The sequence below is a fragment of the Clarias gariepinus genome, chromosome 2 (assembly GCF_024256425.1).
Source record: "Clarias gariepinus isolate MV-2021 ecotype Netherlands chromosome 2, CGAR_prim_01v2, whole genome shotgun sequence".
Lineage (NCBI taxonomy): Eukaryota > Metazoa > Chordata > Actinopteri > Siluriformes > Clariidae > Clarias > Clarias gariepinus.
This window is the reverse complement of record NC_071101.1, coordinates 40732179-40755176: the sequence shown is the minus strand read 5'-3', so window position 1 is coordinate 40755176 and position 22998 is coordinate 40732179. Positions and strand designations below refer to the sequence as shown.

General features: G+C 43.2%; 1 protein-coding gene across 1 annotated transcript; it reads right to left on the bottom strand.

Annotated features, from left to right (window-relative positions):
• LOC128541032 (junctional adhesion molecule-like) lies at window positions 1-13122 on the bottom strand. The gene is made up of 9 exons (XM_053511115.1): window positions 13024-13122; window positions 8029-8346; window positions 5426-5737; window positions 5187-5314; window positions 1319-1334; window positions 652-669; window positions 502-558; window positions 235-296; window positions 1-120 (listed from the first exon to the last, which is right to left on the bottom strand). Exons 1-9 carry the CDS (start codon window positions 13118-13120, stop codon window positions 1-3), a joined length of 1128 nt encoding a protein of 375 aa, XP_053367090.1. The 5' UTR covers window positions 13121-13122.
• Between the last annotated feature and the right edge of the window lie 9876 nt (window positions 13123-22998).

Below are 22998 nucleotides of genomic sequence, written 5' to 3'. Positions count from 1 at the left end.
TTAATAGTTTATGATGCTGACATATTCATTTTCCTCTCCACCGCTGATTTGGAACCGTGCTGCTCTGGCAGTGTTAACGTGCATCACATTAACATAAACAGCATCAGGTACAGTCTGTGAAAAGACACAACATGAATATTATAAACATAACACACATACGAATATTTGGCCCTTTTATTGTTGAGCCTAAAGACACAACTTATAATTATATATCTGAGAAGGGGAGGGTCTTGCCTTCTGCTTTATCTTACAGTCCTGATGTCCTTCAGTAATCATTTTCTCTCCACATCTTCCTCCTAATAAAAAATAGAATTTTTCTCATAATCTTTGAAAAAAGTTTAGAATGTTGTACTTCATATGTTATGAAGTCAGATGGAACATGATTTGTTCAGAAGTCACACATCTATTGGAGACTACAGAATTAAATTTTATATATTGAAAAAAACTTTATTGTTATTTGTGTGTGTGTGTGTGTGTGTGTGTGTGTGTGTATGTGTGTACCTCTGCATCTCCAACAAATTAATGCCACTACAGCGAGTATCACGAACAATAAAACACCTGAAATGCCAAAAACTGTGTAATAAAAAAAAGGGTGTGTATCTTGTTCCAGTGTTGCTGAGGATGATCACACACACACACACACACACACACACACACAAAAAATCAAAGCTCAAAAATGAAGCATGATTAAAAATCAAGCCTAAAACAAAGCATCCTACACCTTGTGATACCTAGTGCACAAGATCACATGTAATCCATGCCGTGCAAGGTTGGTTCACGTCAGCAGTCCTACACAATATCTATTTTCAGCATTATAGAACAGCCTCTGACAAGTATGATTGAAAATTAAATTGCATAGATATCTAGCATATTTAGCAATTACGTTCTCACAGACACTATGACCATGTGAGAAGGACCACATAATTGTGGCCAAGGCAACATTTCCAAGAAGAAAAAGATCGCAAACATAATCGCAAATTAGCTTCCTTTGAACTCAAAAACATTTTTGTAGCTTTTGTTGCTTTTTAATCTCAGACAGAGAAATCAGAGAGCTCTTTGCAGGGGGAGAGTGTGGTGCTTTACTCTCAGGCTGTTCTGATGGAGGTGTTCTGTCTGTGTGTTCCCTTTCAAAGGCTACACTCGATGCTGCGTGAAAACGGTATGGAAACATCTTGTCATGTTGCCAGTTGTGAAGCATGTGTGTACGCCAAATTTTTGACTTATATAACCTCGGTCGGGTGACGTCATCTGATAAGACGCACCTGCAGGTTATAAATAGGGGTGAACCGGAAACATTTCTCAGATTCTTTGTCTTCACCTAGTTGTGTGTGCGTGTCTGTGTCTAACCAGCAAAATAAGTATTTAACTCACTGATAATGAGTTTTAAACTAGATGTCCCTCCGTGTGTATAATCCATATCTGAGGGCGATCTCTACACTTTACTGATTCGATTAAGTGCTACGCATGCGCCTTGCCTTCCTTGAGACTTGTGGTAAATCTTAGGGGCATCAAGGAGAAGGATCGTGCATTCCTCCTTGATTCCCCCTATCTCGCCTTCCGGCCTACTTGGCGATGTCGTTAACTTGGTCGCCACTAGGTTCATGAGGCGAAGTTATATAACAAGCCGTCGGGAAATTACCTACCCGCCGTGTTCAAGAGTCGGGACTGTCGACTCTTGCGAGGCGTGAGTGTGTTTTTGAGCCAGGCACCCCCTCGTAAGATTGGGGTGCGTCGCGCAATCTGCCTCAAAAGAGGTCAGATTGGCATATTGTCTTCTTCACAAAGAATGAAGTGTTCTCCCTGGCACCCCCAGGAGATCAGTGTTCTTGCTCCGCCACCACTGGTGTTTCGGGCAACACCAGTCTCCAATAAAATGTTAGTTCTTTGATTTTTTCCTGCCATGTTTTAGGATGCCGAATATCTAACATCCCCCATACCAGCATGGAAGCTACGGCCAAGTATATCTCCTTGGGTACTAAGCACTGTAGGGAAAAACTACAGGATTCAGTTCTCACGTCACCCTCCGCGTGGTCTCCACTTTCATGAAACCAGAAAGTGCGCATCTGCTGACAGAAGTTGCTGGGAAATGGGGCCATGTAACATGTTCCCCTACCAGACAGAGAGTCAGGCTACTACAGTCGGTATTTCTTGGTTCCCAAGAGGAACGGAGGGCTGCGTCAAATTTTTAGATTTTGCGGGCTTTACCACTATCTAAAAATAAATCAATAGAAATATTGCCACAACACAGCAGGTTCCTGAGGTTCGCTTTCGGGGGCGAAGCTTACCAGTATCGGGTCCTTCCATTTGGTCTACCTCTCTCACCCGCACATACTCAAAATACATGAATGTAGTTCTGGCTCTTACAACTCCAGAGCATCCATATTTGAATTACATGACTGGCTGGCCCAGTCTTAGTAGCTAGCACGTCGACATCAGCATGTCGTCCTAGCTCATCTTTGTTTCTTAGGATTGAGATCCAAAGTCATGAAAACGGGCTCTTTCCTGTTCAGAGGACAACATATTTGGGTGTCACATGGGATTCGAGCGTAGGCGGGCACAGCTGTCTCCCGCTCGTGTTGAATCCATTCTTAACACCCTCAAGGGAATCAAGCTAGACCAGAAAGTGAACATCACTTTCAGAGATCTCAGTTCTCATGGCAGCTGTATCCACCGTGACACCTTTGGGCCTTCTGCACATGAGAGCATTTCAGTTGTGGCTAAGAACCAGGGGATTTCACTCTAGGTCTAATCTCCAATAAGGGCTTACCCTTCCTATTTGGTTCAGACCCCGGTTTCTGACTCTGGGTCCAACTCTAAGTTCGTCTTGTCGTCGCAGATGCTAACGACCGATTTACATTCTGGGAAAATTTCATGTAGCAGAGGTGGACCTCTTTGCCTCGCAAGATCAGCAAATGTCCCCTTTACTACTTTCTGACTCTTCCAGCCCCTGGGTCTGGACACCTTGGCGGTCCCTGAATGGGACCAACTAAGTCAAGCTGGTCTTCCAGCCAGCGTAATTAAGACTATTCTAAGTGCTAGTGCTCCCCTAGAAGAGCTTATGCCCTCAAATGGAATGTATTTGAAAGTTGGTGCATGACGAAGCAGGTAGACCCAGTCCACTGCCGAATTGTTTCAGTGCTGGAATTTCTGCAGGAAAAATTGTCCTCGGGCTTGTGCCCCCTTGTTGAACCACTAGAGTCAGCGCCTCAGGTTTCTGACCCTCAAGATGGTTTTTCTAAATGGCCGTTACCTCTCTAAGAAGATTGGAGATCTGTCAGTCTCCCCATTCTGCCTAGACTAGGCCATTTTGCCTCCTCACTGAACTATCTACCCTATTGTTTTTGAAGCCTTCTGTCCTCCGCCTTTACAGCTTCGGAGCAGGAGAGACTTCACTTACTGTTTCCAGTACGAGCTCTTTAGATTTATGTCCATTGCATCAGCCAGTGGCGTAAGTCAGAGCAGCTTTTACATCTTTTGGGGCTGCAAGCTGCGTGAGAGATGCTATTGCCCTCTCCGATGTGGCGCGTGGGCTCACTTCGCCTCTTGGAATCAGGGCTTATTCAACCAGGGGGATCGCCTCATTTATTGCACCAGCAAGAGGTATTCCCCTGCAGCAAGTGTGTGACGCGGAGGGTTGGTCCTCTCTGCACACATTTGTTACATTTATAGTATTGTTTTTGAAGCCTTCTGTCCACTGCCTTTACAGCTTCTGAGCAGGACAGACTTCACTTACTGTGTCCAGTACATGCTCTTCAGATTTCCGTCCACCGCATCAGCTAGTGGCGTAAGTCAGAGCAGCTTTTACATGTTCTGGGGCCGCAACCGGGGGGCAGCCGCCACTACACTGGGCTATTACCCTCTCCTATGAGGCGCCTCATAGGAATCAGGGCTCTAGGAATCAGGGCTCATTCAACCAGGGGGATCACCTCATCTATTGCACTAGAAAGAGATATTCCCCTGCAGCAAGTGTGTGACGCGGAGGGTTGTCCTCTCTGCACACATTTGTTACATTTATAGTATGGATGTTCATGCTACTCCGGGCTCACGGGTCCTTGAGTCAGCTACCCAGACATAGTTCCGAGACCTTCTCGGCCTTGTGTGCACATGCTACACAACCTTGGAGTCCGGACACTTGCAGTGCGGCGGCGTTGGCACTCTTGTTCCCAGCATAGAGTGTAGCCTTTGGAAGGGAACGTCTCAGGTTACTTTGCTGTAACCCTGTTCCCTAAAATAGGCGGGAACGAGACGCTGCGTCCCAATGCCGCACTGCCTACGTGACCAGGCGTCCATTCAGACAAATCGATCTGAGGAATGTTTCTGGTTCACTCCTATTTATAACCTGCAGGTGCGTCTTTTCAGATGACGTCACCCGACCAAGGTTATATAAGCCAAAAATTTGGCGTGTTTGATACACAAATGCTTCAGAGCCGGCAACATGACAAGATGTTCCCATAGCGTTTTCACGCAGCATCTCGTTTCCGCCTTTTCAGGAAACAGGGTTACAGCAAAGTAACCCGAGACATTTCTTTTCTTCCTACAGAAAGACAAAACTTAAAACTAATTTAAAACTAGTCTTTTTCCCCCACTGACATTTAAATCAATAATGCTCACATACAGCAATAAAAATTTACCTTTAACAGTATATAATATCTTTTATTAATGGGGGATTTCCAAATTACTCCTACATAAGCCTTTCAAGACAACTGAAATGAACCTAAATACAGTAAATATTTATAAAGAATGATTTTAATAAATGTACATTAATGTAAAGACTATATTTCCATATGTTAATGTAATGCAGAGGGAAGAGCTTAAGTACTGTTATAGATTTCTATTAAGGTTATGTTATGACTTATTATAGATCTTTAAACAGCTCAGTACATAGCTCAGTCTGCTTCTGCTCTGGCTGTATGACATGTTGGTAATGATGTTGCCAATATTTTGCCAAATAAGAGTAAAAGTGTGAAGAAATGGACAAAGGGGACATTTTTATATTATGACTCAAACTTGCCAACTGGTCTAAACAGTAAATGAGACTAAATTTAATGAGTCATATCACATTACCATATAAGGTAAATTCCATGAATCAGAAATGAACTTGACATAAGCCCTGACAAAACAACATGAGACCGACTTCTGAAGCATTCATAAATGTAAATCTTGGGTTATGAGAGTTGTAATGAAATTTGCTCTTTACCTTGTTCCAGTGTTGTTGAGGATGATGCAGGTGTGGAGTGTGTTGTTTTACCCTGAGGCTGTTCTGATGGAGGTTTTCTGTCTGTTTTGTTTGAGTGTATTGAAGTTACTCTTCTTCCTACAAAAAGACAACACATATTAAAACTGAATATTATTTTTATTACTGTTAATAATATGGCACATGACCTCAGAGTAAAACATACTCACAGTTAATAATGAATAAGTGTACCTTTAACAGATAGTCTTAAATCTTTTCTATCAGCCTGTACAAAACATCTGTAGACTCCCTGGTCCTCTTCAGTCAGATCTGATATGAGTAGAGAGAGGTTTCCTGGAGAGTTGTTACTGACCAGTTTGACTCTGTTTCTGTGATGTCCAGTCTGTTTTGGGTAAATTTCCTGATAGTGACTGTTTCTAATAAACTTCCATTTTAGACCCTGTGGTTTGTCCTGTATGTCAGTGCAGACGCAGGGCAGAACTACAGACTCTCCTGTGAACACAGTCACACGCTCTACCTCTGTCTTCTTCACCAGCTCACAGCCTGTAAACATAACATTTACAGTTAATAACAGATGTACTGTGATTATTATCATTATTCCCTGCTTGTAAATCACAATATTTCCCCTTGAGTTATGATAAACTGATTACACGGTTTTTTTTTTTTTTTTTTATATAACAAATGTGACTCATGAAGTGTGTTATATGAAGGCTTTGATGGCCCGGCTTCACTGCTTATTTATTGTTTAGTATTTTGTTTAGTATTTTGTTTAGTTAATTGCTGTGGTATTTATTTATATTAAACAATAAGACACCAACTCAATTCATTTCATTTAGATATTGCCCTAGAGGGCACTGTGGCTATGTTTGTTTTTTGTGTGTAGTTTTGTTAGAAGACCCAGTTTCCCAGAAGGCACCTCGGTCAGGTGTTGACGAAGTTCACCTGAACCGAGGTGGCTCATTAGGGACATTATAAAAAGCTGTTAGTTCTGGGAAACTGGGTCGAGCATTAATAATGTCTAGTGGGCTTTTGCTTTATTTTGTTTGAATTCAGTTTTTGGGTTGAACTGGCTCTGAGGGCATGTTTATGTTAAATGTGATTAAGTGTATTTTTGGGTTTGCTGTCGTTTGTGAGTGTTAATTATGTGACTAGTGTCCTTTTGTTTTCAGTCAGTCCTAGTTATTTCGTCTGTATGTATTTCGTGTCTTTCCCCTGTTTCTTTGGAAGTTTTCCATGTGTTTAATCTAAGCTCTAAAGCCTGGGTCTGCTCTACGAGTCCGTGTGTGTGGATGTGTGTGTATGGCTTTTAGAGGTAGGTAGGATGTGCATGATGTGTTTGTGTGTGTTGTGTGTACCGCTCATAGGAGCGTGTGTCTGCGTGTGTTGTGTGTGTCTGATTGCCGCTCATAGGAGCGTGCGTTGTGTGTGCCGCTCATAGGAGCGTGTGTCTGCGTGTTGTGTGTGTGTGTGTGTGCCGCTCATAGGAGCGTGTGTCTGCGGGTTGTGTGTGTGTGTGTGTGTGTGCCGCTCATAGGAGCGTGTGTCTGCGGGTGTTGTGTGTGTGTGTGTGTGTGTGCCGCTCATAGGAGCGTGTGTCTGCGGGTGTTGTGTGTGCCGCGCATAGGAGCGTGTCTGCGTGTGTTGTGTGTGTGTGTGTGTCTGATTGCCGCTCATAGGAGCGTGGGTCTGTGTGTGCCGCTCATAGGGGCGTGGATTGTGTTGTGTGGCGCTCGTAGTAGCAGACGAGGTTTTATTCCACCAGCAAGGGCCTGGGTTACGTGTATACAAGATGTGTTTTTAAGCCTTTCACAGCCCTATGAGGGTAAAATGTCTAGCCTAGAGCGAGTGTGTATGTCCCAGGTATTAGAGCCTGTGTGTACTAGAGCCTGTGTCACAACACAGAGCGAGTGTGTATGTCCCAGGTATTAGAGCCTGATTGTGAGAGTCTCTGTCCCCCCTCTAGGCTAATGTGAAGTGTTAAGGGTTTCTCGTAGCCCCATGTGATTTGTTTTATGGAATCTCCAAGTGTGTTCGAGTTATTGAGTCTGTGTATGTTTTCTAAATACCTCAGTGTGATGTTGTCCAGAGCCAGTGTTTTGCTTGTTTAGTTTCATGTGATTAGTTTTTGTCAATAAAAACTCTTTATTTTAAAAAGAACCCTCTGCATCTATGCCTGCCCTTTGTAAGCCCACGGCGTCCCAACAGCCCGATACACCCGAATCGTGACAGATATTTATGTATATTGTGGATCATATCTGGGTGGAGTGCACACATCCTAGTTTATGTTGTACTGCATATTTTAAGTTAATGTTATTTTTCTTTAAGTTTAAGTTTTTATATATATTATATATATATATGGTTTTGTTTCTTTCTTTTTTCAAAATTGTTCGATTTAATTTATTAGTTATTTAACTGCCCCATGTTTGTTACATTAGTTGTTTAGTTTGTTGTGATCTTGTGGTTCCCCTATGTGTTTAAAAATGGACTAGTCCATCCCTATAAATGTGTCCCCATTGTCTTGTCTAGAGGGTTGAGGGTAGTTGTATAGCATGGTTTAAGTTCTTCCTGCTGGGGTCTGTTGGATTCAGTTAAGTTCTTATAAGTTTATTAGTTTAAATTTAACTTTGATTCTTTTGAGTAGTTAATTTGATTTGAAATGTACATATTGCTTTCTTTAAGTTAAATGTACACTTTTCGAATTATTGGAACTATCATTTGGGTGAAAGCTTGGTTTTCTACATCCCCTTATTTATTTAGACTGCAAAGGCCCTCACAAAGGCTCAAGTATTCATTCACATTGACAAAACCCTGTGTTGTGTATTTAAATACTTTACCATCCACATAAAGCCTGATGTCTCTGTCTTCCTTCTCAGTGCTGCACCTGTATTCTCCCTGATCCTCTACTCTCAGGTCAGATATGAACAGAGACAGATTAGCAGGAGAAGTGTTATTAAACATCTGAAGTCTGCCATGGTAGTGCTCATCATTTAACACTTCTGTCCAACGTTCTGTTCTGGAGGTCCACCAGGTGGTTTCCTGATGTTTGAGAAGGTCTGAGGCTCTGTTCAGGTCAGAACAGGAGCAGGGTAACAGCACTGAATCACCTCTGCGTCGTGTGATTTTTATCAGTTCATCACCAGAGAGAGTGCAGCCTACAGGAACAAACAAACATTTAAAAACTGAATGTGTGAAGTACATTTTTAATTTTTTTTTAAGAATATGAGAAAATACTTATTATACAGGTCAAACAATAAAATCTTAAAATGTGTTTTACTGGCACTTTACAAATTATTATTAATTAATCATAGAAAATACATTTTGTATTAAATGAGCCACAAATCTGTGGTAGCAAATAAATTCAAGTGAAACATTAAACTAATTCATAGTCACAGTATAAAATTTTTTTATTTAAATTAAATGTAGGCATTTTTTATTTGCTTTGAATTTAAGCAAAGTACAGTGGAACCTTGAATTGCGAGCATAATTTGTTTCAGAAGTGTGTGCTTGTACATAATAATACTTGTAAGAAATAATGAAACCTCAGACAAGCCATTCCACAGCCCAAAAATATTGATATGAAAATAATCAATACAAAATGTAAAGTAAAAATATAAGAAATTAACCTGCACTTTACCTTTGAAAAGAATCGTGGCTGTAGTGATTAAGATCAAAGAGAAGGAAGGGGGGGTGCACAGGGATGTTGACTATACGAGTGACGCACATGCACCGAACATGGGAGATGATCACCCACAATACTGCTCGTATTTCAAGACCTCGCTTGTTTATCGAGTTAAAGTGTGTTTAAATTTTTGCTCTACTTGCAAAACATTTGCAGACCAAGGTACTGGCAAAGTTCCTTTGTTAATGTTAACACAGTTAGCCTTTAGATTTTATCATGTGTAACACTAGCATAACCCGAAAACATATATATTTTTATTATCAGTGTCTTGTAAATGTTTCTGACAGCTGAGACATCAATAAGGGGAGGGTTGGGGGGGGGGGTACGGGCGGAGTGGGGAAGGGTGCATAATTTGAAGGGTGCCTGACATTGTAAAGCACACACAGTAACACTAAAACAACAACAGCAACCGATAATAAATAGTGAATTAAGAGGCCCTGATTATAGGGCATAAATATTATTTAGTACAACAAACTTCCTGAAAAGACGCATCTGTTTCTCCAGTATTTGGACTAACCCCCCCCCCCCCCCCAAAAAAAAAAAAAAACTCAGATGTGTTGGACTAATGGTACTTAGTTATTAACCTAGTTAACCCAGTGTAAGTATGTATCCAATGTTGTAAACATTAAAGCACTTTTTGTAAGTCGCTCTGGATAAGAGCGTCTGCCAAATGCCTAAATGTAAATGTAAATGTAAATGAAACAAATCCTATGAAACATTTACACAAATGTAAGACTTTTTTTTAGTTATTCTATTGTTCTATTCTGAAAGTCTATTTTTCCAGTTATTTCTATACTTAAAGTGTTACGTGGTGGGGTATGGAGAGCCGCACCACGAGATGTTATAAGGGTTTTAAGAGCCCTGACGCAGGGCTTTAGAGGGAATCGGTGAAATAGGAGGCTGTAAGAGTGCTTGTGATACGCACGGAAAGACCTTCCCGTTTGGAGATAGCGTGGGATTATTAATTAAGAGAACTTAAAATGAAACAAATGAAAACTAGTAACACAAAATAAACAGAGCTCCGCCGTCTACGTAAGAACGGACGGGGCTCTGAAAACAAAACAAAAACTATATCCTCTCGGGGCGTTTGCCCTTACCGAGGATTTAAGGGAAGAGAGAGGGGTTGTGTTTTTTGTGCAAACTTTATACTCAACCCGGGAGCGCACGCTACACAGCTGCGTGACGCTCTCTCTTTCTCTCTCTTGCCGGCGTCTTAAGGAGGCAGAGGCTGGGGCTTTGTCTCTGTCTCTTTCTGCGCGCTTATCTTTTCTTTTCTTTTCTTGGTCTTGGCCCTAATACCTTACCGGTGCTACCTAATATTCGCACGAAGTGCGACGGTATCAGGACCTTTATATAGACGTGCTGCCAGGCTAATTGCCTGACGGCGGCGTTGCCTGGTAGCCGTGTGCATAAATGGCCGCGTCTTTGCCTGTTCAGAACCCCGCATGGTAGCAGCCTGCGGATCTGCCCGTTCTGAACAGTTTAAGCGCGGCTCTGCCTTTCGCACGAGCCGCATCGTTACATAAAGTCTGATGTATTAAAATGTAACATTAAAAAAAAACCAATAAATAAATAAAAACAGAGACATATAACAGGTTATTCTTTGAAAAATTTAATTATTAGAAAGTGACCTTAATTCTGTCTAAACATGAAACATTTAACAGCTAGCACCAACATTAAATTTTTGTTTAACTAATTTTAACTTTTTAACTTATTTAACAGTAAATGTCAATAGTTCTGGTTTAGATTTTTCATGTTTGTTGTTTAAAGTACTTGGATATGGAAATTACCACATTACATAATCACTGTAGTATTTTTTTGATACAACAATAGCAGTGGTGGCCGGTCAATAAGAGGCGCTGGGGCGCCGCCCCTTAAAGTTAGGCAGAGAAGAATACTACTTTAACATGTAATTATTTAACATAATAATTATTTATTTTAATAATAAAATAACATCATTTAGTCACAATATTCTGCTGTATTTCTTTGTACAATTTTTTTTTATTTGTGTTTATGTACGCGGGGCAACAGACAAACTAATGTCTATGTAGGAACATACATTTTTAAAAAGCATTTTTAAATGTGATTTAAGGCTGAGCTCACAATGCTTGGGGCAAAGCATTGTGCGCCTAGAACGGTCCAACTTATCTTCTTAGCAAATCAATATTGTTTTCAAATATTTGGGATAATGTGATTGGACCCTTCTTAACGAGTCTTATTAAAGGTCAGCAGAATGTTAGTTAATGTATTGAATAGTGATTGACGTGAAAGCCAGCTAAATATGAGAGAAAATTCTGTCATTTATATGCTAAAGTACCCCTTCGCAAGGCGATCGGACGAACAAAGAAAAAAGTTAAAGAGCTTGGACCAGATCGATCTAATCTTGCTTTTAAGCAGCAGTCAAGTGATCGCGGCCGAGCTTACAGTCGGTGCTTTTCCAGCACTTCTTATGGCTATTTACAGGCAATTATTAAAAGTTTAATTTTAGTTTTGTTTGCGCCCCCGGCCAAAAAATTTTTTTTTGCACCAGCCGCCACTGAGCAAAAGGCAAGTTGAGTTTAACAAAGTTCCTTTAATCGAAAGACTGAAGGCCAACATGTAGTAAGAAACAGGCTCAGAGCACATTCATCAAATTATGAGCAGATTACAAGGCAGTACAGACAAGAGTTGGATCTAAACTCACTGAAAATCCCAGAAAAGGCTAGAGGACACTCAGTTTGCTAGAAGCTAAACCAAAGTCAGAGAGGGTGGTTTATGTGCTCTGTGTAAACCAACAGGTAGCTCCAGTAATGTAGAGACACAAACAGAGCAGGCCAGAGTTTCAAAGGCAAGACAGGAAGCACAGATGAACTAATAAAACGTCTATATTACCATCTTGCCGAGAACACATGATCCACATCTCTTTTACTGTATAGCTGAGCTCAGACAAAATGGTTGAGATAGTGTTATGAGATGCCGACCGTGCAGCGCAGGCTTGAGAAGCCAGCTAAAGAAGCAGACACGACAGAAAAAAATGTGTGCAGAGTTCAACGAACAGAATAAAAGCGGCTGTGTATGGAGATCAAGGCCTGACTTGGGTTTAGCTGCTAGGAAACTGAGTGTCCTCTAGCATCTAGGGATTTTCTGTGAGTTTGGATCCAACTCTTGTCTGTACTGCCTTGGTAATCTGCTTTGACCCTGTTTGACGAATATGCTCTGTCACTGTTTCTCACAACATGTTGGCCTTCAGGCTTTAATTTAAGAGAACTTTCAACTCAACTTGAGTCAGAGCTGGCCTTCACTTATTATTCAGTCTTTTTTTTTGTTGAAACAACCAACAGTGATACACAGTTCATGCCACATGGACCACAGATGTGATAACTGTGTGATATAAAGAAAAGATTGTTAAATGCATATAACTATCTGTTTAAAAAAATGGTAGTCACTGACAGAAGGATATCAGAAAAGGTGTGAAAATGAACACTCATCTATTTACAGCGATGACCACAATGATCATATGACATCCAGGTTACAGGAAATTACCTTTTATATTTTGTTTTACGTGCATTATAATAGATACATGTTGTTGGCAATCTGAGGTTGTATTTGTCTAATACTAAGGCCTGCTACCAAAACATAAAATTAACTAAGGGGGCACTAACATTTACATAGGACTGTACATTCAATTAGAGACTGTGAGAGATGTAATTCTAAGTGTAGAATCCTCCTTTTTCATTAGACCACCTCTCTTCATTAATACATTTTAGACTGAAGTTAATCAGGAAGAAAAAATCCACATAATTAAAGCAGAACAGCTCTATAAGAACATTATAACACAAGGCATGACGTGTATGTTTATCTTGCATAAAAAAAGATTACTGCTGTCGTTGGACAGTTTAACTAGAACTACACGCTGGTCTTGAAATGTAGCATTTTAGTAAAATTACATTTATAAAATATAAAGCCATAATCAAATATTTCCATTCATCTCTGTTGGTCCTATTAATATTATAACACTGTAGTAAGTAAAGTTGTTTTTTATTAAACTCCAAATTATAAACATTCGACAGTGTTTGGTTTGGTTGTTCTGAAACAGGGCTGAGGTGAACTAAGAACTGGCTAATATTCTCTCTCCTTTCTGTAATAGAAAATAGAAAATAACTTCACTCACCTGCAGCCACATGAAACACGACAGACACAAGATACAAGCATGTCATCATTACTGAATCTTCTGCACACACACCAGTTCTAAAAAGTGCAACACACATTTTGGGATGATTACATTACTATCTCACTCACGCACCCATGCACGCACACTGCCTGAGTGTCTCCTTTTTCTATATATTTACAGGAAGCCTCAACAACCACCACGTCATTTCTCTTTTTAGAACATATTGTGGCGTGGGCAGGGCGGCGGCTGACGACCAGCATGCCTTGCGGAGATGTCGGTGTGTTTACCATGATGGGGAAGGGTGTTTGGGTTAGTGGCTTCGGCCCTGTTGTTTGTGTGGGGGTGTGACGTGTGAAATGTGCTCCAGTTCAGGCTGACGCTGAATTGGATGTAGGCTCCTGAGTGAAGGTGCTGCTCATGCCATACCTGCTGTGTGCCTAATAAAGTACTCCCAGCCATTGCATTGGGCAGCAAATAAGCTCACCCGTCTCTCCAGCATTCTTTCCGGCGTAAAAACGCTACATTGGTGTCAGAAGTGGGATGGAGAATAACGGGTTCGAGCGCACAACGGAGGACCTTCTGAAAATCAAAGCGAGGCCGAGCGCGCTGAGCCCATATCGGCGGTACATCACGACGGAAGAGCCGAGCGACCGCCCGCAGCTCAGTGGCGCTCCGTTCGTGAACCTAGCCGGGGACAGGGCTACCCGTCGCGGCTAGGCAACGAGCAACTCTCCGACGTTTCGCGGCGAGGCCGAGGCACGGGACAGCGTACACCAGCAGCCGCTCGACTAGCGCCGGGAGGACGTGTGGTAAGCCGCACTGGGCTTTACATCGACTGTGTGCTGGATGGCGTCTTACTGCGGGCGCTCGTGGACACCGGCTCCACTGTTTCGCTGCTGCGCTCTGGATTACTGGGGCAAAGCAAGAGTGTTTGCGGACGGCCTGATCCTGCCTTCAACATCTGCACCATTGCTGGGGGCTACGTGAAGGTAAGGGCGTGTCGCACAGCGCAAGTCCAGGTGGGTGGACGGACTTATTCCCACGGGTTCGTTGTGGGAAATGTCGAGGAGGACTGTGTTTTGGGGTTGGACATTTTGGGTAGATGGGGTGTGGTGCTGAACTTGTCCAGCGGAACTCTACGTGGTAACTTCGGGGTAGCCAGGTTGCTCGGACCCAAACCACAGCCGGACAGGTTAGCAGCACACACCCGGGGGGCGGAACTTCCGGTAGCAGGCCGAGCGGGAAATCTGCGCGCTCACACCGGCGCTTTACCTCGCCGGCCGGGCAGCAAAGCGAGTGGAGCGCCGTGTCGACGTAGAACCCTCGACGCAGGATGTTCCCCCCGTGCAGTCCTCCAGGCCCTCCGGTGGTGATCAGCCATCCGGGCCAGCGTGCAGCCGTGTTACTGCATCACCCAGAGCGTTACTTGCAGTCGCTCCGCCGGTCTTACAGCTGAACTGTGAACCGCTCATCGCCAGGCAGAAGGGCCCCACCCAGCGCTCGCGGGCACTGCTGCAAGACTTTCGGGTGGGGGCACCTATGGGGCGAATGGGCGTGGACACTCACAGCCAGGGGCGAGATTTTGCTGCTGGCGAGCAGGTGTGGGTGTGTTCCTCCGCAAGGAGGAGGAGGGGGCTCTCGGCCGGGCGTGTGTCTCACTGGGTGGGCCCCTGTACGGTAATAGCTCGGCTCTCCGATGTCATCTACCGGGTGCGGTTGGCAGGGCAGGCACGAGTTTTGCTCCACCGGGACCGTCTTGCGCCTTACCAGCCGCACGCCGGGGAAACATCGAACTCTGTGGAGGCCGGACCGCCTCAGGACTATGTTCGCGTTCATCCCTCACCTGCCAAAGGACGCCGGCGTTCCCACCGCCAGCGCCGACCGCCTCCATTCCTCCGAAACAAAGTTCGTCATGGTGACCAGGGACGGTCACAGCTCGGGTGGGGGCAGTGTGGCGTGGGCGGGGCGGCGGCTGACGACCAGCATGCCTTGCGGGGATGTCGGTGTGTTCACCATGATGGGGAAGGGTGTTTGGGTTAGTGGCTTCGGCCCTGTTGTTTGTGTGCGGGTGTGACGTGTGAAATGTGCTCCAGTTCAGGCTGACGCTGAATTGGATGTAGGCTCCTGAGTGAAGGTGCTGCTCATGCCATACCTGCTGTGTGCCTAATAAAGTACTCCCAGCCATTGCATTGGGCAGCAAATAAGCTCACCCGTCTCTCCAGCATTCTTTCCGGCGTAAAAACGCTACAATACTTTTATCACTCTATAGATCACTTAACAAGTTTATATTACACCAATGACCACAAGGTACATATGACATACAAGTTACAGGAAATTACCTTTTCTGTTATGTTTTACATGCATAATAATAGATACATGTTGCTGGTCATCTGAGGTTGTATTTTCAACATGGGTACACCAGAATTTAATAAATTAGGTAACAGCCTTCCCCTGCAAAATTACTGCAGTGATTAATATATTTTAGCTGGCAACAAGTAATTTAACCCTAACGACGCAGTATGTAGTTTCTGATTTCCTTAACAACCATGTCAGAAAACATCCTGTGGTTGTGGCAAAGATATTACTCTGTTTCAGGAGGGTCAAAGTATTGTCTTGCATCAAGTAAAGAAAGAAACTAAGGAGATTGTTAAACTACTAAAATTGCATTAAGAACATAAAAACACACTATTAAAACCTAGAAGGGTAGAGGTGCACCATCATCTTCAAGGCAGAAATGTGTTTGGAAAACCGTTCTTTTCAATTCAATACAATTTTATTTATATAGCGCTTTTAACAATAGTCATTGTCTCAAAGCAGCTTCACAAGAATGCAAGACTTTTTTAGAAAATAAAATATTTGAAAGTGTGTATGTGTGAGAAAAACTGTGTCTAGATAATAATGAGATTAATGAATGATGAATGAAATGTCTCTGATGAGCAAGCCAAGGGTGACGGCAACAGTGGCAAGGAAATGAGATGACAATAGGAAGAAACCTTGAGAGGAACCAGACTCAATTAAGGAACCCATCCTCATTTGGGTAATAACAGATAGAAATAACATCATGTGTGTAGCAGGTAAGAGTTCAATATAACAGAAGTTATTTAAATTAACATAAAGTCCAGTTCAGCACAGGGAGTCAGTAGGTGCAGAGGGCAGATGGGGTCTGGATCACTGGAAGCACAGAAGCAGAATGCGTAGCTCCAAACATCATAAAGCTGAATCCAGCTGGAGTTGGTCCTTCTCTGGATGCCTCAGAAACCTCACAGGGTTGGCCTTTGTCTACTGAAGCTGGAACAATCTCCTGATGCCTCGGGATGGGTAGAAAAATACAGAACAGATGAAGAGAATTAGCGTAGTTGCCATTCAGGATAGGTGTACAGTATGAAGTTATGGGATGAGTTACGCATATGCCAGATTAAAGAGATGCGTCTTGAGTCTACTTTTGAATTGGGAAACCGTGTCTGAGCCCCGAACACTGTCTGGAAGGCTATTCCAAAGCTTTGGAGCTAAATATGAAAATGCTCTACCCCCTTTTGTAGATTTTAAAATTCTGGGAACTACCAGAAGTCTGGCGTTTTGTGATCTTAAGGAACGTGGTGGAGTGTGGCGTATCAGAAGACTGGTTAGGTATGTGGGAGCTAAACCATTTAATGCCTTGTATGTAAGTAATACTGTTTTGTAATTAATTCTAAACTGAACAGGTAGCCAGTGCAGGGATGATAATATTGGGGTTATGTGATCATATTTTCTGGATCTAGTGAGAATCCTGGCGGCTGCATTTTGGACTAACTAAAGCTTGTTTATTGAGGATGCAGGAAAACCACCTAGTAATGCATTACAATAGTCCAGTTTGGAGGTCATGAATGCATGAACCAGCTTTTATGCATCAGATACGGATAAGATACTTCTAAGTTTGGCAATATTTCTAAGATGGAAAAAAGCTGTTTTTGTGGTATTGGAAATGTGATTTTCAAAGGACAAGTCACTGTCTAATATTACGCCCAGGTCTTTTACTGTTGAGCTATTATTAACAGTACATCTTTCTAAACGCAGGCTGAATTGTGAAAGCTGTTTTGTGCTGGTTTTTGGGCCGATAAGTAATATCCCCGTCTTATCTAAATTTAGTAAAAGAAAGTTATTGGTCATCCAATATTTTATGTCCTGGACACACTCAGTTAATCTAGACAACTTAGGTATTTCGACTGGTTTTGTTGAGATATATAATTGGGTATCATCAGCATAACAATGGAAACTAATCCCATGTCTTCTAATGATGTTAACCAAGGGAAACATGTATATTGAGAACAGCAGAGGTCCTACAACTGACTCTTGTGGTACCCCATATTTTACTGGCATTACACCAGATGGTTCTTCATTCAGATTTACAAAATGGTATCGATTAGACTAATATGATCTAAACCATTTTAATGCCAACCCCTGAATACCTATATGATTTTGTAGGTGATCTATGAGAATATTATGATCTATAGTGTCGAATGCAGCACTAAGATCAAGTAAGACTAGTATTGAGATGCAGCCTTGGTCTGAAGCTAAAAACAAGTTGTTTGCAATCTTAACTAGTGCAGTTTCTGTACTATGATGGGGCCTGAAACCTCACTGAATCTCTTTAAGGATGTTGTTTTCCTGCAAGAATGTGCATATTTGAGCTGATACTACTTTTTCTAATATTTTTTATATGACCGTGGTCGAATATTCTTAATGAGCATGGTCGAATAGTAAAAAAAACCAACAACACAAAAAACAATAGAACTCATGGATATGTTTAATAGTAAACGAAAAAGCATTTCCACATAAACAATGCATGGACATATTCTAAAATGACAATGCCAGGAATCATCAGGCTCAAAATTTAAAAGAATGGTTCAGGAAGTATGAGACATGTTCACACATGGATTCAAGATGGGGCCGGTGAGGTCAAGATTTTATACATATCTTAGATGGTCACCCGTAAGGTGACCGCTCTGACCTCTCTTTCGTTGTTTTTGTTTTTTAAGTTAACTTTCCGTAACTTAGAGCCTGCAGTTTCTTCACCATTGTTTACATTCGTTATGACAGTGACACTCTTATTCTTTATTTTTATTCAAAGATTTTAAAATCAGATCCATGATGGGTAAATGAGGGCCAGCATGGACCCTGACGGAGAACAAAGGGAAAAAGAGTCAGCATCAGGAACAGGCTAAGAGCTTATGCAAACCACACACCTTTGCCTAGTATCCTGTTAGACAATGTCTAGTCACTGGAAAACAAGCTTCAACAACATGTTGCTCAACCAACTACCACGCCATCCAGCTGGACTAGTTCTTCTCGGTTCATGGTATGGACGGAACAGTCTAATTTGGGAAGTCAAAATGAGGTGGCATGTGTTTATTAGTGAACAGCAGCTGGTGTACAGAAGCACATACCTCTCACATGCTTCTGTACACTCTACCTGGAGCTACCTACTAATAAATGTCGTTCTTTTTATCTTCCTCTGGAATTTACATCGGTCATAGTCAGTGGTGTTTAAATTCCACCTCAGGCAGACACAACACCAGGACACTGCATTCATTGTGGCATGGGACAGTGCCAATCTCAAACATACAGTGCCAAACCTAAATCTTGCCCCTATTTGGAAAATCTGATGGTGAAGTAGGTAAAGCAACGACATTAATGTCACATATCCAAAAAAATTACTCTAAGAACCTGTGGCAGGGACTAAGGACAATAATGGACTATAAAGCAACAACATCTGAAAGAAAAATGTGAATGTATCTCTGGCAGACAAGTTATGGCTAACAGCAGTACAGTAACAGTGTTAGCAATGATAACAATCATAACGGTGCCAATGGCTGAAGACAGAAGGAGAATGCCAACCTACGAAATGCATTTATCATCCAAAGTAGCAGGGCCAGACAGCATCCCAGGTCAAGTCCTCAGAGCCTGTACAGACCAGCTAGCACCTGTGTTTACAGTAATATTCAACCTCTCCTTATCCCAGTGGTTCTCAAAGTGTGGGGCGCGCCCCACTAGTGGGGAATACAGATATGACAGGTGGGGCGCAATGAACGGGATGGAATTAGTGGAAAATAATAGGAAAGTACCTATTCTAATTCATGCTTTTCTTTATTCCCAATAAAGATCAGACACTCGAAACTAAACAATCACACGCAAACAAATGGATCATTAATACAAGTAAATTAAAATAACATCAGAGAAAAAGTGGAACCATAGTGCAACAGTAACGGTTTAACGTCGGCATGTTAATTGCAGAGGAACAATATATAAGGAAACATTCGGTATTATATATGTAATTTCATTTATTCCAATGTGTATGCTGATGTTTCTGTATTTTGTTAAACATTAATATTTTATCAGGCAGTACTAGTCTGACATTTCTGGTTTCCAGTGTGGTAACAAAGTTACTTTTTGATCATTCAGGCGCTGAACAGAAGGGAAGATCAATATCGTTCTACGCTTTTTGTTGCTGTGCAGCATTTTGCGATGATCCCTAAATCATTCGTTGCGTTGTAGAGAATAATGGTGTTTATGCTTTTAAACATGTATAATTTAAGGCGGATGTGGCTTAAAGACAATGTAGAGAGGAAATATATGTGGGTATCTTATTTTCGGGTTTATTTACGCAGCTATTGAATTCGGAGATGCGATAAATGAACTCAAAGGACAACAAAAGCTAGACGCCTGACTGTGCTCCAGTCAGGCTCTTTATAATCAACTTAATTATCTCACCTCGGTTCAGGTGAATTCCCACGTCACCTGACCGAGGTGCAGTCTGGGACACGCAGTCCAACTTAAACACAAATAATAACCCCAACACCGAGGCGGTCGATCCCCTCTCGTGAGCAGGGTTGGCAAGGCTTAAAAGCTGGAGCGACGCTTGGCGGCGGCTGAGGAGCTGGAGCGACGCTCGGCGGCGGCTGAGGAGCTGGAGCGACGCTCGGCGGCGGCTGAGGAGCTGGAGCGACGCTCGGCAGCGGCGGAGCTGGAGCGACGCTCGCTGAGCTGGGCGGCGGCGGCGGAGCTGGAGCGACGCTCGCTGAGCTGGCCGGCGGCGGCGGAGCTGGAACGACGCTCGCTGAGCTGGGCGGCGGCGGCGGAGCTGGAGCGACGCTCGCTGAGCTGGCCGGCGGCGGCGGAGCTGGAGCGACGCTCGCTGAGCTGGCCGGCGGCGGAGGAGCTGGAGCGACGTCCTCAAAGCCGGAAGGCAGAGGAGCTGGAGCGACGCTCGCTGAGCTGGGCGGCGGCGGCGGAGCTGGAGCGACGCTCGCTGAGCTGGGCGGCGGCGGCGTAGCTGGAGCGACGCTCGCTGAGCTGGGCGTCGGCGGCGGAGCTGGAGCGACGCTCGCTGAGCTGGGCGGCGGCGGCGGAGCTGGAGCGACGCTCGCTGAGCTGGGCGGCGGCGGAGCTGCAGCGATGTCCTCAAAGCCGGGAGGCATAGGAAGCAGCAGGCCGTCCTCGCAGCCCGGCTGAAGCGCTGGCTCGCTGTTCATGCAGCTTGGAGGCGGCAGATCGGCAGTGCCGCACACGACGCTTGGCGGCTGTGGAGCGGGAGCGACGTTTCCCATGTCTGGCAGAGATGGCGGCGGTGGAGTAAACGTGTCTGGCAGCTGCGGCGCATCGACCTCCGCGTTGACTACAGCCGGGAGCGGGAGGAGGAGCGCGTCGTCCAGATTAGAGAGAGGGAGAGTATCCGGAGTTACATCGCGGTTCTCTCGAACCTGGACGAGCAGCCTTTGGAGTAGCGCCACCTGCTCCCGCAGGTCGGAAATGCGCTCTCTGTTTTGCTGTGCCAACAACATGTAGTCCTCCTCCGTTAAATCCACGTCACCGTCCTGCCAGGCCTCCTCGGCCCGTGCCTCATGGATGGTGGTTGGGACTGTGTATCTCCCCGCTGCCTCACCCTTGAACGGCGTCCGCCGAATGGCGAGTCTGCAGCCTTCCCAGCTGTGCCGCGCTCTTATCTCTCGCTGCTCTTCGCTGTTTTCCAGCCAGTCTGCCGGTTCGATCAGCTTGCAGCCTTCCCAGCTCTGCAAGAGCTCTCTCTCCCCTTGCTCCTCGCTGTCCTCCAGCCATTCCGCCAGCTCGGGCGAGATGGTGATAGCGCCCCCCCAAAAAACGTCTGGGGGAGCGACCTCCGCTATGCCACTTTGACGGTCTAGCTTTCTGTCACGAATCTTCCTTTGGCGTTTGTGTGTGCGTGGCATAATGTGCAGGCGGCGAGCTGGCGGTTTAGTAATTGGCTTTTATTCTTAAAGCACATAGATGAACATCAACATAAATGAACTCAAAGGACAACAAAAGCTAGACGCCTGACTGTGCTCCAGTCAGGCTCTTTATAATCAACTTAATTATCTCACCTCGGTTCAGGTGAATTCCCACGTCACCTGACCGAGGTGCAGTCTGGGACACGCAGTCCAACTTAAACACAAATAATAACAAAAAACAAACAAACCCAGGTGCTTTGGCGCCCTCTAGAGGTTAACCGTTACAGCGATCTGATAGTGTTAACTATGCAAATGCTGTGATTCGTAAATATGTGAAAAACAACATATCTAAAACAAGCAAAAAAAAATTCAAGTAAATATTTTTTATATTCACGTAATCTGCATGTGTCTTGTCGCATGAACCCACACAAAGCACTTTGGCCGTTTTATAATAATCATCATGCTTTTTTGCTGTTTGTGTCCAGGATTAAATTATTTTATCATTATTTGACCACGGCTGGAAATAATGGGTGGAATAAAGCTCCTTATGTCCCCACTGCGCTTACTTTTACTATATATGTAACTTAGACCAGGGGCACACAGACACGGCGGTGCCATGTGATCGTTTTTATTTATCTGAGATACAATATTATGGTTTCCGACATTTTTAAAAATATATATATATATATTTGCATAATGACTGGACTGGCCTACTTCGGTCAGTGGCCCACTGGGAAAACTCTCGGTAATTTAGATGGCAGGTCTGCCACTGCCCAAGAGTTTCATAAACTCATTTCTGTGTTCAAAACAATCTGCCTGGTTTGTTTATTTTTCAAAGAAAGCATAATATAACTGTCCATAAATAAGAATGTCAAAGTCTAATTTAAACATTTTTATTTATTATTTTTTGCTAAAGAAATACATTTTAGTCAGAGACATCTGCTTTGTCTTGTTGATTCATCTTAAAACCCCTTATTTGCCACCAGCAAAACCAGTTTGATAACTTCACACATCTCTAAGAAAAGATTCCCACAGAATCCCCTGACATGAATCCCATTAAGATGGTGCGGCATGCTCTGAAAGACTGTATTCGACAAGAATATAGAGAATAAGAATCTTAAAAATTAAGAATGAGAATCTGATGATGGCCTGAGAAAATGACTTGCCGCATGTGATCCCAAAGAAATTCAACACACATATACTCACTAAATAAATGCTGCCTTTTGCAAAGTGAAAGTGAGTGCCGTGTGAGCAGCTTTATTTCACTCCTTAAATACTCGGAAAACCCAAAAAATAAATAGCACAATGCACATTGTCTGTGAATGGCTGAAATGTGGTTGTAAATATGCCTTTTAGCGAATGTAAAATGTTTGTGTGAACCCGCAGCGCTTTCACTTTACAAAAGGAAGTGTTTTGTGTGAGAAATCACACAAAACAGAGTGTATGGGTGTGAAAAGCTAACACATCAACTGACGGAGCTTTCCTCATACATTGTATTGTGTTTTAATTACAACCCATGAATTTTTATGCGATTTTTAAAAATAAATAAAACTAGTTATATTATGTTTCAAGACATGCTTAATTTCTTAGTTACATTAATTTGCAGAGGAATCATTGATAATCAGTGTTAAAAGTTTGCGGTGTTAATGTTATGGCTGATAAGTGTATGTTGTCTAAGTATTTGTGTACAGTTGTGGGGACTGGGACAAAACACTAGGTAACTTAAAAGTAAATTAAATGTAAATTAAGGATG